Here is a 12,676-nt window from a genome sequence, read left to right on the forward strand (position 1 = left end):
ATGTCCTGAGAGCAGAGATGGAAGATAAAGTGTAAAGTAACTTGTGGAATTGGCTTCTGAATAAGGGAGCGTGTAAAATACAAGTTTGTGCTTCGGTGAGGGAGCTGGGGAGTTGGAGACTTCAGTGTTGGTTAGGTTGAAGCTTTAAAACACTGAATTGCGACAGGATAGTTGCTTGGAAGATGTTAGGACATTGTTTTGAAGATAAATGCCTAACAGTGAGGAGAAAAATGGAGTGTGATTATCATCTCAAAACATTCCAGTTTGAGTATTTCACTTTTGACTGTGGTTGTGTTTCATCTTAGGAGCATGTTGTAAAAACATTGACTTACATATGTAGTTTAACCACCAGCATGTTTTATATGGTTTCTCTGATTATCTGTACATGAGCACTATATATTTTATGTTATTTTGCTTATCTTATATGGGCAGAGACTACACAGATACTGTTTGCTATATCTGCATTGTATAATGCGTGTAGATAATTGTTTTATCCTGTGATGGATGCACTTAAGATGTGATGCCATATCGTATCACATCACTCAGAAAACTGGAAAATTAGATTTGTACCACAGTCTAATGTTATGGAATTTCTTCTTTAAAAGTCATTTGAACAGTGGTATGGCTTTTACAGTGTGTCAATATTTGTTTTTAATATTGCAGATGCCTTTTGATTACAAGACTGCTGAAATGCTTTGAGGGCTGCCTCTTCTTTCCTAACCATGAACAGTTCAAAATCACCAGGGCTGGCTGGATTTGGAATCTTGAGAAACACAACCTGCCACACAGAGAAGAAGATTTCAGTTTTCTTTTCAATAATCTTCATGACGGTGGGAATTTTGTCCAACAGCCTTGCAATAGCAATTCTCATGAAGGCATATCAGAGATTTAGACAGAAGTCAAAAGCCTCCTTTTTGCTTCTTGCTAGTGGTTTGGTCATCACAGATCTCTTTGGCCACCTCATCAATGGAGCCATTGCAGTGTTTGTGTATGCATCAGATAAAGACTGGATCCGATTTAACCAATCCAACATTCTTTGCAGTGTTTTTGGCATCTGCATGGTTTTCTTTGGTTTGTGCCCGATCTTCCTGGGCAGTGTGATGGCTGTTGAGCGGTGCATTGGAGTCACTAAACCAATATTTCACTCTACAAAAATGACTTCTAAACATGTGAAAATGATGTTGACTATGGTATGTCTGTTTGCTGTTCTTATAGCTTTGCTGCCTATCCTTAGGTTTAGAGCCTATCAAATTCAAGCATCGAGGACCTGGTGCTTCTATAAAACAGAACATGTTGAGGACTGGGAAGACAGATTTTATCTCTTACTTTTTTCTTGCCTTGGGTTACTGGCCCTTGCTATTTCATTCTTGTGCAATGCTGTCACAGGAGTTACCCTCTTAAGAGTCAAATTTAGAAGTCAACAAAGACAAGGCAGATCTCATCATTTTGAAATGATCATTCAGCTCTTGGCTATAATGTGTGTTTCTTGCATTTGCTGGAGTCCATTCCTGGTAAGAGCCTCATGTGTTTGCCAATTTCTAATGCTGTACATCACTGTACAAAATTTATATTTTTTAATCTCCAGGTTTTAAGGCACTTTAGCTGTGATAGTAGCTCTGTTTGCATTTTGATATATTAATTTACAGCATATTGCCCATAATGTATGTACCTATACATCTATAACAAAAATGGTAATTATGCTCCACTTCTGATCATAAGCCAATTACATTGAGCAAGCTAAATATGTGAGGACGGTATTTCGCTTGCTCTGAATCAGGCAGTGGTAGAAAAATGGTGGCTAGAGTAAATCAGAACGAATATTGAACTTGGCCAAAAATCCAGTGAGTGGCAAGTCTGTTTAGTCTGTACCGTGGTTTGTATCTTCTTTTATTTATGGTAGTCTGTTCATTGTTATTATTACAGTTTACTGCCACTTGTGAACCGTGTTACGGAAGATAATAGTTAAGAATGTAAAAATCCTCCATTCCATTAGCAGGGTATTAAGGGGCTTTGCTTTAGAGTCTTGTTAAAAAGCAGTGGTTGGCAGTGGGTTAAAATAAAAATTTGGTTTAGAGTTAAGCAAGCTGGGTTTGTAATCTGGACAGATGTCTAGTGAAGCTGCTCTGTGCAGTTGGTGCATTTTCTCAGCTGTCCCAGCTATAATTCAGGACTGCTTGCTGGTAACTCCTGTGACTCTTTCGGAGCGGTAAGTGTTGCTCGTGTTAGCGTGTGCCCTGTCAGTGAGCAGGGTCAAAGGAAGCTGCATTATGATGTGGGAAAGAATTTGACAGCTCCTGTTGTATGATGGCATTATAAAGCTGGTATTAACTGTGACTTTTCTTACTGCAGTAAATGTGACTGAAAAAAATTTAATTTTTACTGGAGTGAGAGAGCTTAAGTCACAAGTAATGAAAATCTCACTTTACTTCCTAGAAACAAGGTCTCGTAATTTTCCACTGATATGAATGAGGAGCAATTTTGATTTGAGTTTACAATTATAGAAATTTAAATCTGAGATCTGAATCAGATCCAGCTATATCTGAGTGACTCTCTGCCTATGGTATAGTATGAACTAGTTCTAAATTAGCTACTGGTACTAGCCTAGCTGCAGCAGTTGGATATATCTGGCAGGTAGCATTTAATTAATCCACTGTCACAGGCTTCAAGGAGACAGTCTTGATATAAATCTCTGCTTAACTGAAATGCACTAACTTTTTCATTTTTGTTCAACACACAGAGAATTTTTTAAGGCTTGCTCTGCAGTGTTGTTTAAATTCATGTTGACTTTTGTGAGTGTCGTGGGTGTAGTGTATAGAGCGTAAACAAAGTTGTACAGCAACAGTACGGCAAACTTTTGTAGTGAACTTCCAGTTACTTCCCAACACCTCCTGAAATTTTTTGGGGCAGCCACAGGGTGGTTTTCAAGAAAAGCAACTCAAATGATGGCTTTACTTTTAATGAAAAAAGCAGTATATTATCTTCTGCTGACATTTGTTTATTAAAAAGCCCTTGGGTGTCAAAAGAGCTATAGACTTTTTTAATTCAAAAGAGATACTTTATTCAACTTATAAGGAATACTAAATTGCACTACTGTGGTTGTTTTTTCAGTGTTGGTAATTTTGTTATGCCTTTCAATTTTTAGTAATTATACAAATTTTTGAGATCTAGACAATCTTTAATGAAATCACAGCTCTACTTTTGTTTAAATATTAACTTCATTTAAGTTGTAGTTGATGATGCATTATTATTCCAGCACAAAATTTTTTTTCAGAGGCTTTTCAGAGTTCATTGTTTTTATCAGCTGGTGATACAGACCAGTGAGTGACTTCTTGCTTAATTGTGTCCATGGTAGTTTTCGGGACCATGTTGCAGGGGGATGTGTTACAAGTAATTCTGGTTCTCTGCGTGGCAAATATGCCAGCACTCCCTATGCATTCCGGGCTTGCGATACTTTGCTTCTTGATCTCTTTTGAAATGAGATGAGCCAAACTATTGCCAAAATTAGCCTGGCAGTATGGAAAATAGTTCTGCAAATGGACAAGTTTACCTCACAGATGAGAAGTTAAAAAAAAAGTTAGTGTTAGTTTCAAGGAAGTGAACGATTAGTGTTTTAGTCAGAGTTCGATAGTCTGGGAAATGCAATAGGACAGGTCCTTGGTAGGTATCACTTTTCTTAGCTGTTAGGATTGTAGAGTTTGCATCAGTTAATTCTCTGAATTACCCAGTCTTTTTTTTTTTATAGCATTTTGTTCGCTGAATGCAAACAGAATTATGTGCAGTGTTAATTTAGCAGGCTCTGTGGGACTGCAGTGGAGCGTACAGAGCATACAGTGGAATGAAGCTTTGCCAGGAACGTACTGCTAAAGTGCGACGGTAAAGAGATCCAGCGTTTATCAGGGTGTATGATTTACAATGAATTGCTGGTCCAAATCTACTTGTCCAATTTATGTGAAACCTCTCAAGGCTTTTAATAAATTACATGAACAGTTTGCAGTCTATAATATAATCAGCATATACCAAAAGAAGTATTTCGTGAAATAAATACGAGCAGGTGTTCATAGGTGGAATTATTTGGCAAAATAGCTACATACATGCTTGTTTTGCAATCATTTGCTTGTTTAATTTTTTCTCAGAGCTAAATCTAGAAGTCAGTGCCGATCTTTGAACTGTGAATTTTACCCATGTTCGCTATCGCAAAGAGTATACGGAACAAAATGTGAGAGTGAATTGCCTCGATACAAACCAAAGCAATTAGAAACCAAGCAGATCTCTGGAAGAGCAAGCAGAGGAAGGCGATGCAGTTATTGCACATGTGGTTTGCAGATACAAGTTTGGATTTATTTGGTGTGACTCTCCATCTGATGGGGTGTTTGCCTTGTTTATTTTTCCTGTTTTTAAACTAGTTTGGTATTACGTCAATTGTCATATGTGCATGCCTACCGCAGTCAAATCTTCTCAATACCATAATCCAACTGCAGATTTATTTCACTATTAAATTTTATTTGTTTTGTTTCTAAGTGGAGTTATATACTTGGTCATTGTCTTGTGCTAAAATCACCTCTGGGTGACATTAGAGGCACAAGACCCTGGATTGTCCTTTATGGCATCTGGTGTGGAACTGAACTTGTCTTCTGTACCTGCTCAGTGGTAGTGAACTTGTTTTGGTGCCTTTATATATGTGTGTAAATGTGTGTGTGTGTATATATAACATTTAATATAATACATAATTATATATAATATTATTATCAATCACCACCTCTGTTTTAAGACTGCTGGACTTTCTGTTTTTCAGAAGCAGAGCCCACAGCATGGCTTGTGTGCAGCTCTGCCTGGGGTTGTTGGACAGGGACATTCTTCTGATTTCTTCCTTCTGATTTTTTTTCCTGAAGCTCCATCTCATCTGTTGCTCAAAGACGAGCGGCTTTTTCAAGTTTTGTGCCACTGTGTAGGAGTCTTTCCTTAGTGAAGTACCAGAATGAGGGGTACTCCCTGCTTCTTCCCTTATGAGGGAACATTCATCCCCTTTTGAGGACTTGAGAGTGGGAGGGAATTCACAAAAACCCCCAACAAATTAAATTAATGAGTTTTCTGATAATCTATGTAGTCAATGATTTGCAGAGGCACATATGTTCTGACAGTCCAGATAATTTCACTTTGAGATGGGTAATTCCAGGAAAATATGTTCTGAAGGCAGTACCGTCAACTCCTCTGTGTAGTAAAGCCATCATTTTTCCATCCTTGCTAGAGTCTTAGCCCTTTGCTAGTGATACGTGAATTTTGTTGGATAAATTTGGTCCCTAGGGCTTGGATTCCCAAAGAAAATAGTTGGGCTGGAGCATTTTGTCGTTAGTTTCTCTCGTGAAACAGATTGTTATACAAAGCTGGTTTTTGGCTGTGACTTGACATCTGGCCTGTCATGAAACAGCTTGTTTTTGGAGCTGTGTTCGTATGAGCAAATTCTGACGTCATTATGTCAAATTCTGTGGAGCTCAAAGGATAAACATATTTTAAATTTTGGTTTTGGAGTAGCAAAGTGAACTCCCTGTAGTTATGGACAGGAGGGGTTCATTTCAGAGTGAAATGATCTACGGGAGCAAGTTACGATACAGAGAAATGTCTATTCTTTTTCATGTGTGGAACACAGTCTTAGCCTGACAAATATACTTTTACATAAAAATTATTCTTGTTAAGATCTCTTTCTGTGCAGTTATCTGATTGCTTTCATTCCAGTTTTACCTCCCCTCTACTGCAGAAAATAGCTACCCTTGGTCTTTTTGAAAATCTCGTCTGTGGGGTTTTTTTATATGATTATATCAGCTCTTACTCAGTTGCTTTTTTAACTGCCTAGATTAATTTCTAGTAGTCTCTTCTCATGTAATCTATTCCCTTTCCAATTTGTTACCCTAATTGTGTCTCTCTGAACTTGCTCTGACTTCTTGTCCTCAGATTGTCTCATGCAAGGAGGCTTGATGGTTGGTTCTCACGTGCCCGGGGCTGCATTTACCTTACAGTTTGCTGAATCACTCCAACCTAGAAGCTGCTGGAGCTGGTCTGAGTGGTCAGTTCAGTGAATATTCTGCCAGAGGAGGTGAGAAGGGCAGTGGTGCACTAACAGGGAGGCTCTTGGTGGAATACCCTTACCCCAGCCTAGCCCACTCTGATTGCTCCACCAGGTATTTCAGGTGCTGAGACAGGCCTACGGTTGGTATGTGCTGAAGGAGGTCAGTGCATTGCAGGTTTTACGGTAGCTAAATTCTAGGTCACGCAGTTGCATACAGCATAAGGTACTTTGTTGTACAAGGCAATTCTCTTTCCATCTCATTTTAGTGTTTTTGTATGTGTAGTCATGTATATACATGCACGGTGGCACTTGGCAGGAGGTCAGACCTGTTACCCCTGAAGGGTCTCTCTCCATTTCTGTTTTCTTTATTCTTTAATAAGCCAGCAGTTTAAACTTCTCTTATGCCACCTTATGCTTATATGAGCAAAGGACATCATGCACGTGGGCTCGTTGTTTTATTAATGCTGTTTGTATGCCTTCGAATATTGCTGGTTGTATTGTCCCTACAACAAAATAGTTAGTTTAATATTTGTCCCTTCTCTTGTGCTCTTGTCACTGGAGATTTTCATAATCAGAAAATGCTCCGGAGGAGAAGCAGACACAGGATGTCCCAAGATGCAGGTTCATGCTTACCAGTGAGGGCCTTGTCGCCATGTACTGTACAGCCGCCCCAGGTCTCACGGGTGGCTGCTTTGCAGAAGTGGATTCTCTTGCACTCTCAAAACATGTTGTTAGTCAAAGCTGCAGCTTCTGTGAGCTCTTTGTGCCCGCATGGGCATTGTCAACAAGGAGAGTGATCTTTTCTTGTCAAGAAGAATAAACTAGACTTTCAGTTTCCAGTCACTGTTTCTGAAGACTGAAGGAGAAACTCTTAAACATGTTTAGCTAACCTTGTAGCCCTGAATGCTGTTGTAAAAGTTATTTTCACAGACTTTGTGTGTCTTTTTCAAGATTCAGATTTTAAAGAAGATAATCAATGATGACTATGTTTATGCTTGCTTTTGTCATTGAAGTCTTGTCATGTTTTGCTGGAGTGGTTATCTATTGACACCATACAAAGACAGGGTATGTTGTCAGAGAAAAGAAGATGTGGTTCAAGTTGGGTCTGGGCTATGCTTCACCCGCTGCCTGCAGCAGACTGACACATGCAGGAGAGGTGACCTGCTGCAGGACCTCCATGGGAATATCCAGTGGACGTTATCGTTACATCTTTTGGGTGCAAGCCCATCTCAGGAACCCACTTCTGCCACCACAGTTTTAATAAACTAACGAGTTTCATAGAGAAAAGAAAAGCTTCTTACTAGCAGAAGGCCTGCTAGATATGCCTCTTTTTCTCTAGTCTGAAGCATCAATACAGTAATGGTAATTGTCAGCTGTAGGTTGTTTTTTCTCTTCCAGGCTTTGCTGAGTTGGAGGAGGTCATATCAGGAGTGGCTGTTAGACTAAATAAAATTTTCCCTGAGTTCTCTGGAAAGAAAAAAAAATCTTGTATGAGTTTGCTTATCTTTCAAGCTACACTAGAAAAAGGGCTCTCACTCTCCCTCATGGTCTTTGAATTGCTTGCTTCATTTCCAATACATCCGTTAATGCTGTGCAAATTCAACTACTGTTCTTGTTTGAGTTCCTCCGAATGAACTTCTGATACTCCAGGTTAAATTGCTGAAATGTTAGTGTCATTCCTAGTATTATGATCCAAAAGATATTTTGGAGTAAATAGCTGATTTTAAGGAGAAGAAAGCAGTTTTTGTTATTCTCAAGACAGAAGTGTCTTTTTAGTTTAGTTGCCTGTGGAATAAGGTTTGAACAGCAACTTGAGACAATGCGATTATGCTTTTGTATGCCACCATGCAAATACTCCATGGAAAGAAATTGCAGGTGTCTGCAGAGAGAGAGAGAGTAATAAAGTTTAATATGATGCATTTAAAAATTCAGTCTACATATTCAGATGTGTTTCTGTGATACTAGAAACTCTCGGACAAGATGTTCATGTCTTATTTTAGTGTTGGTTGTAGAGGTCTTTCTTTTATTCTGGATTCTTAAGAGGCACAGCTGGCAAATTTCTGCCGGGTTGGATGAGAAATAGAACGAGCAGTGTTTTAGAGTAAACCCACCTAAAATGATACTGAATTTCAGTGTTCAGAATTGGTCTGTACAAGAATTCATCTTGTACAATTCATGGAGGTCTTACGGACCATGGCCTTTCTGAGAAATATGAATCATTTAAAAAAAAAGTTTTTAAGTCTGGACCAGGACATAGCTTATCATAAACTGCTTAGAAACTCTGTATTAATTGTGACTATACTTGTAACTCAAGTGTTTACCTCCCTCTCACAGAAGTCAGGGAGTTGAGCAGCTGAGATGCTCTCTTGTCAGGAAAGAAGTTCTGGAGAATAAGTAGACAGTGGTCCTGCGGTAACGATATGAACCAGGGAAGGAAGAAGGGCTGAGATTGACGTTTTCCTTTACCAGAAGTAATTATGCTTTTGGGAAAGCATAATTACAGTTTTTCTTATCTATGTCCACTAGTGCTGTTTGGAAAAACTTATCTAAAGACTTTTTCTGAAAATGCAGTGCCATCAGAATGGGATTGGTTTGTTTCGGAGACAAAAAGTAAGGAAGGCAGGTTTCCAGTCATGTGAGAACATTGTATTTTCAAAAAAAGTGGTCCTGTTTTTCTTTCAAAATTACTTGCTGCCTGATTTTTAGATTTATATTATATATACGGAATTAAGCTATAAACATCTATGGATTGAAACACAAAATTTCATTCCAAATAGATGTCAGTGACTCTCACAGAATTTTTTTCATCTTCAGTTTTGAAGTTGCAGTCTTGAAAAACCAAATTTTGAAAACTTCAGTCAAATAAATCTGCTGTTCATAACCTCCTCTTGTTTATTCAGTTGGTAAAGTTTTTGGATTTTGTACTTGATATTAAAAAGCAAGTAAATTTGACATACTTTCAAATTTTGTTTGGTAGAAGAGAATTCTTCGTATTTACTAGATATTACACTTGTTCAGGCCTTTCTTGCTTGAAAATGTCATACACGGCATAACCATTTTTGGAAAATGTCATACACAGCATAACCATTTTTGGTGGTTATTTTAGGAAAGCTCTCTTTCCCAACTCTGTAAATACTTGAAATGATAAACTTGTTGCTGAAAAATCTCTGGGACAAGTACTCACATGGAACAGCTCCAGAAAGTCCTTCGTCCTCACCAGGTTTAACATGACAGACGTCAGGGTGCACTATACATTCATGTCTTCTGTGACATATTTATTATGGTGTTAATTCAAGTTTTGCATGATGATTGTTGCATCTTAAGTTGCATGTTGATTGTAAATACTTTCTAGTAGAAGTTACTTGTCTCAGTAGTGTGGAACCAGTTCATGTCTGAGAGGGTGTGTTATTTGGATCCTCTTCTGGGAAATATGCTGTTTAGTTTTACCACAGAGCAATAATTCTTATTTCATGTGCTTTTAAGAGATAGATTTTACATTAAAATATTCAGAAATTGCTGGATTGCAGTTTGAGTTATAGGCTCCCCGGGGAGCAAATGTGCCTGTTCACTGTGTGCATGCCCAGTGCCCAGCGGAACAGGACCACCATCCCGCTGCGAGTTCTGTGTACGTGCTTTTAGAAATAGTAATGGTCAGGTAGCAGAACATTGCAGAAAGGTTTACACCAGGAGTTAAAGTGAAGTTCTAGTAATTGTAATCTTCTGAATTCATATTGGATGAGGTGAAATAGTTGAGCAGCGACATGAACCTGAGCCATGTTGTAGGGAATATAGTATCTCTTGCTGAAGGATTGCTCTTATCTACTCTAGGCAGAGCAGGGAGTGGAGAGCGGCTCATAAGCTCGCTCTTAGCTCCTCTTTTTAACGAGCTGTGTGAAGACCTTATTCAGAGTCTCGTGCTGAAGGGCAGGTTTGAATGGTGTTGAAGTCATGTTTCTGCATGATTTCCTGAAGAAGGCTGAAGATGAGCCTCTGTGTGCGGGGTGTCCTGAACTGAACTTTAAAAGACAATGAGGCCTCAATACTGACCTCACACAAACTTTGTCATTGGAGAAATTGGAGTTAATGACTGATCTCCGGCTGGTACTCTGCATGCTGTCCTGGACCCGAGTGCTGCCAACTGCCTCAGGTGGCTTGAGCTCTGCATAAGCTGGCTCTGCATGAGCTGCGTGGCCACCCCAAAGTTATGGGAGTGAGGGAGGGTGTAAAGGGTCTATGGAGTCTGTCAGTGAGCAACCTCATCATCCATCTTATGAGCAACATCAGGACGTGAGTACATGGGGAGGAAGACTCTTGTGCTGGCGGGGATGTGACCAGCTGTGTTCCAGTCTGCCTCACTTCATGGAAAGGTGTTAAAACAGAATGTGAAGCAGGAGGGAGGCGAGGATCCATGTAAGTGGTAGCAATTTGCTTTAGGATTTACAGTTCATTATTGCGTTGGAAATAAAATTGAATCCACTTTTCACCAGCAGCATGCATTTGCCAAAGTAGTGAGAAGTAAATCACACTTAAATGGAGATTTGATTTTTCTTTTCCCTCCTCCACCTAAAAGGTGATCCAGCTGCCTAGCAACCCCTTCTAATTTATTTTCCAACATTAAAGAAAAAAATATTTGCAAAATATATATTCCAACTTGGTAAGTATATTTCTAATTCATTAGCCTTGATGTTCATATCTTCTTACTGTACTTCTCCAGAATGACATATAGAAGTCACTTTAATAAAGGTGATCTAAAAAAAAAAAATGGTGAAAGGAACTTGTCACATCTTCTTTTGCCTTCAGCCAGATTTGCAAATACTGCAGGTCAGATCGTACCAGGTCATTAGGTGACTGTGACTTCATCGGTAAAAAGTTTTCATTTTCCTTCACTGTGTATGTTGCATACATGGTAAACATAAGCATACATAAAATATAATTACAAATCAATTTTTCCTCCTTGTTTTCCTCCTGCACCATATATAAACACAATAATCTCTCAGATAATTAAACTGAAGGTCTGGCTCCATTCGTAGACAGTAGAGTAGGTTCTTTTTAGACCTGTTGTTACTTGAGGTCTTGCAGGCTTGCATCAAAGCCGTCTGCATTCCTGAATTCTAGAAGGGGTGAAAAGGCCACTCTATGTCATGACTGACTCACTGAAATTCTTCTCTCTTCTTTTAACACTTTTAATATGCATGGATATCTCTGGATTTGGTGGTATTTGCCCTGAAAGCCTGCATGTATCTGCCATTCCTTGGAAATCAGGGAGTGACCTTAGAGAATTCAACCTACTTCTTGGATTCTTAGACAAAAAGTCTGACAGAATAGAAAAAAAAGCCAGATAAGTACTGGCAGATCCTGTATTAGAACACTTTCTTGCACTCAAAGATGTAACTGGAAGATTTCCTCTGGTTGCTGAATGTGTACTGTATCTCTCCTCAGACATGTAAAAACAGTGGAGGATGACTTTAGCAGTGAAGCAGCGTGAACAGGTTGAGGTTTGAATAGACAGTTCACTTCTAAGTATTGGTTTGTCCTGTGCATAACAGTAATTCAGTGCTGAATTCATTCTGTAATCACGGACCTTTGCAGCCCCTTTTTCCTCCAGGTTCTCTGTATATTGTCTCCTTTTCTCTATATTCAGATAGTTCTCTTCATTCCCTGTATTATGTGTTATTTGTGACTCACTCTTTGGGTATTTTTAGAGTATTAGTGAGCGAGGCTTCATTTCTCCTAAATCAGTGACGGTATTTATTTAACCAATAAAAATGTGTTTTCCAAATGAGTGTGAAAACCTGAAGAAGCAAAGCAAAGCAATAAAAGAGAAGTAATAGGCCATTTCCAGGGTTTGAAGCTTTACCCAACTGATCCTGATAAGGACTATATGCATTCAGGATCCATATATTCTTCTATCATTCCTAAATACTCATTTGTTTGATTTGTTAATGTTTCTCAGGATGGTCCTTATTATGTGTTATTAGAAATACTCTATTGTTTTCTGGTCCCAAGTGGTCTGGCAGTTGTCCTGTAAAGTTTCTCTCAGCATTGCTGGGTAAAAAATATTTTATCTGTAAAATTAATTTTTTTGTACCAGAGATTTTTGTTGTTTGCCTTGTTTATAGCCAGCAGTACATTCCTTGCTCTATGGAAGCAGGCTTTCTTGTAACTTTAAAACATGTAGCTCAGGAAACAGCTTGTTTATTTGACTTTGGTACGGACGCTATGTCTTTTCATTATGAAGTGAGTCATCTACTGTTTTCAATGCTAAAATCTTCTCTATCCATATCCATTCTGCTTTCCTTTCAAATGAGTTAATCAATTAAGCTGTGAGAGTAATTAGATTGCCAGCTAGTTGAACCAATGTATTTCTAATTTTGATGGGGGAGGAAAGCAAAGAATGAAAAAGGACTGTCAATCCAGGATAGAAATATTTGGATTCTTCTGGAGTGCTTCACTCAAGTCCCACGTGAATTTATGTTTCTGCAAAACAGATGCAAATAGGTGATGTCTAAGGCGAGAGCTGACAGAAAATAAAAGCTTCACTTTCAGTTAATATTTGCGAGTTTATGCACACAAAGAAATCCTTCTGTTTATGAGGCTTACTTCATAATTGCATTC

The 12,676-nt window shown here is 38.7% G+C and overlaps 1 protein-coding gene across 2 annotated transcripts in view; it reads left to right on the top strand.

Annotated features, from left to right (window-relative positions):
* The first annotated feature begins 46 nt into the window (after positions 1 to 46).
* PTGFR (prostaglandin F receptor (FP)) overlaps positions 47 to 12,676 on the top strand; it is a 19,614-nt gene continuing 6,984 nt past the window's right edge. The window contains exons 1-2 of one of the 2 annotated variants that reach the window (XM_010143816.1): positions 47 to 130; positions 664 to 1,190. In XM_010143816.1, coding sequence (XP_010142118.1) covers positions 723 to 1,190 — 468 coding nt within the window. In that variant the 5' untranslated portion in view covers positions 47 to 130; positions 664 to 722. Of the gene's footprint in view, positions 131 to 659; positions 1,512 to 12,676 lie in introns of those variants that run through there. The other variant, XM_010143815.1, reaches the window with a different exon arrangement.

Source organism: Buceros rhinoceros, unplaced genomic scaffold (assembly GCF_000710305.1).
Source record: "Buceros rhinoceros silvestris isolate BGI_N320 unplaced genomic scaffold, ASM71030v1 scaffold25899, whole genome shotgun sequence".
Classification (NCBI taxonomy): Eukaryota; Metazoa; Chordata; class Aves; order Bucerotiformes; family Bucerotidae; genus Buceros; species Buceros rhinoceros.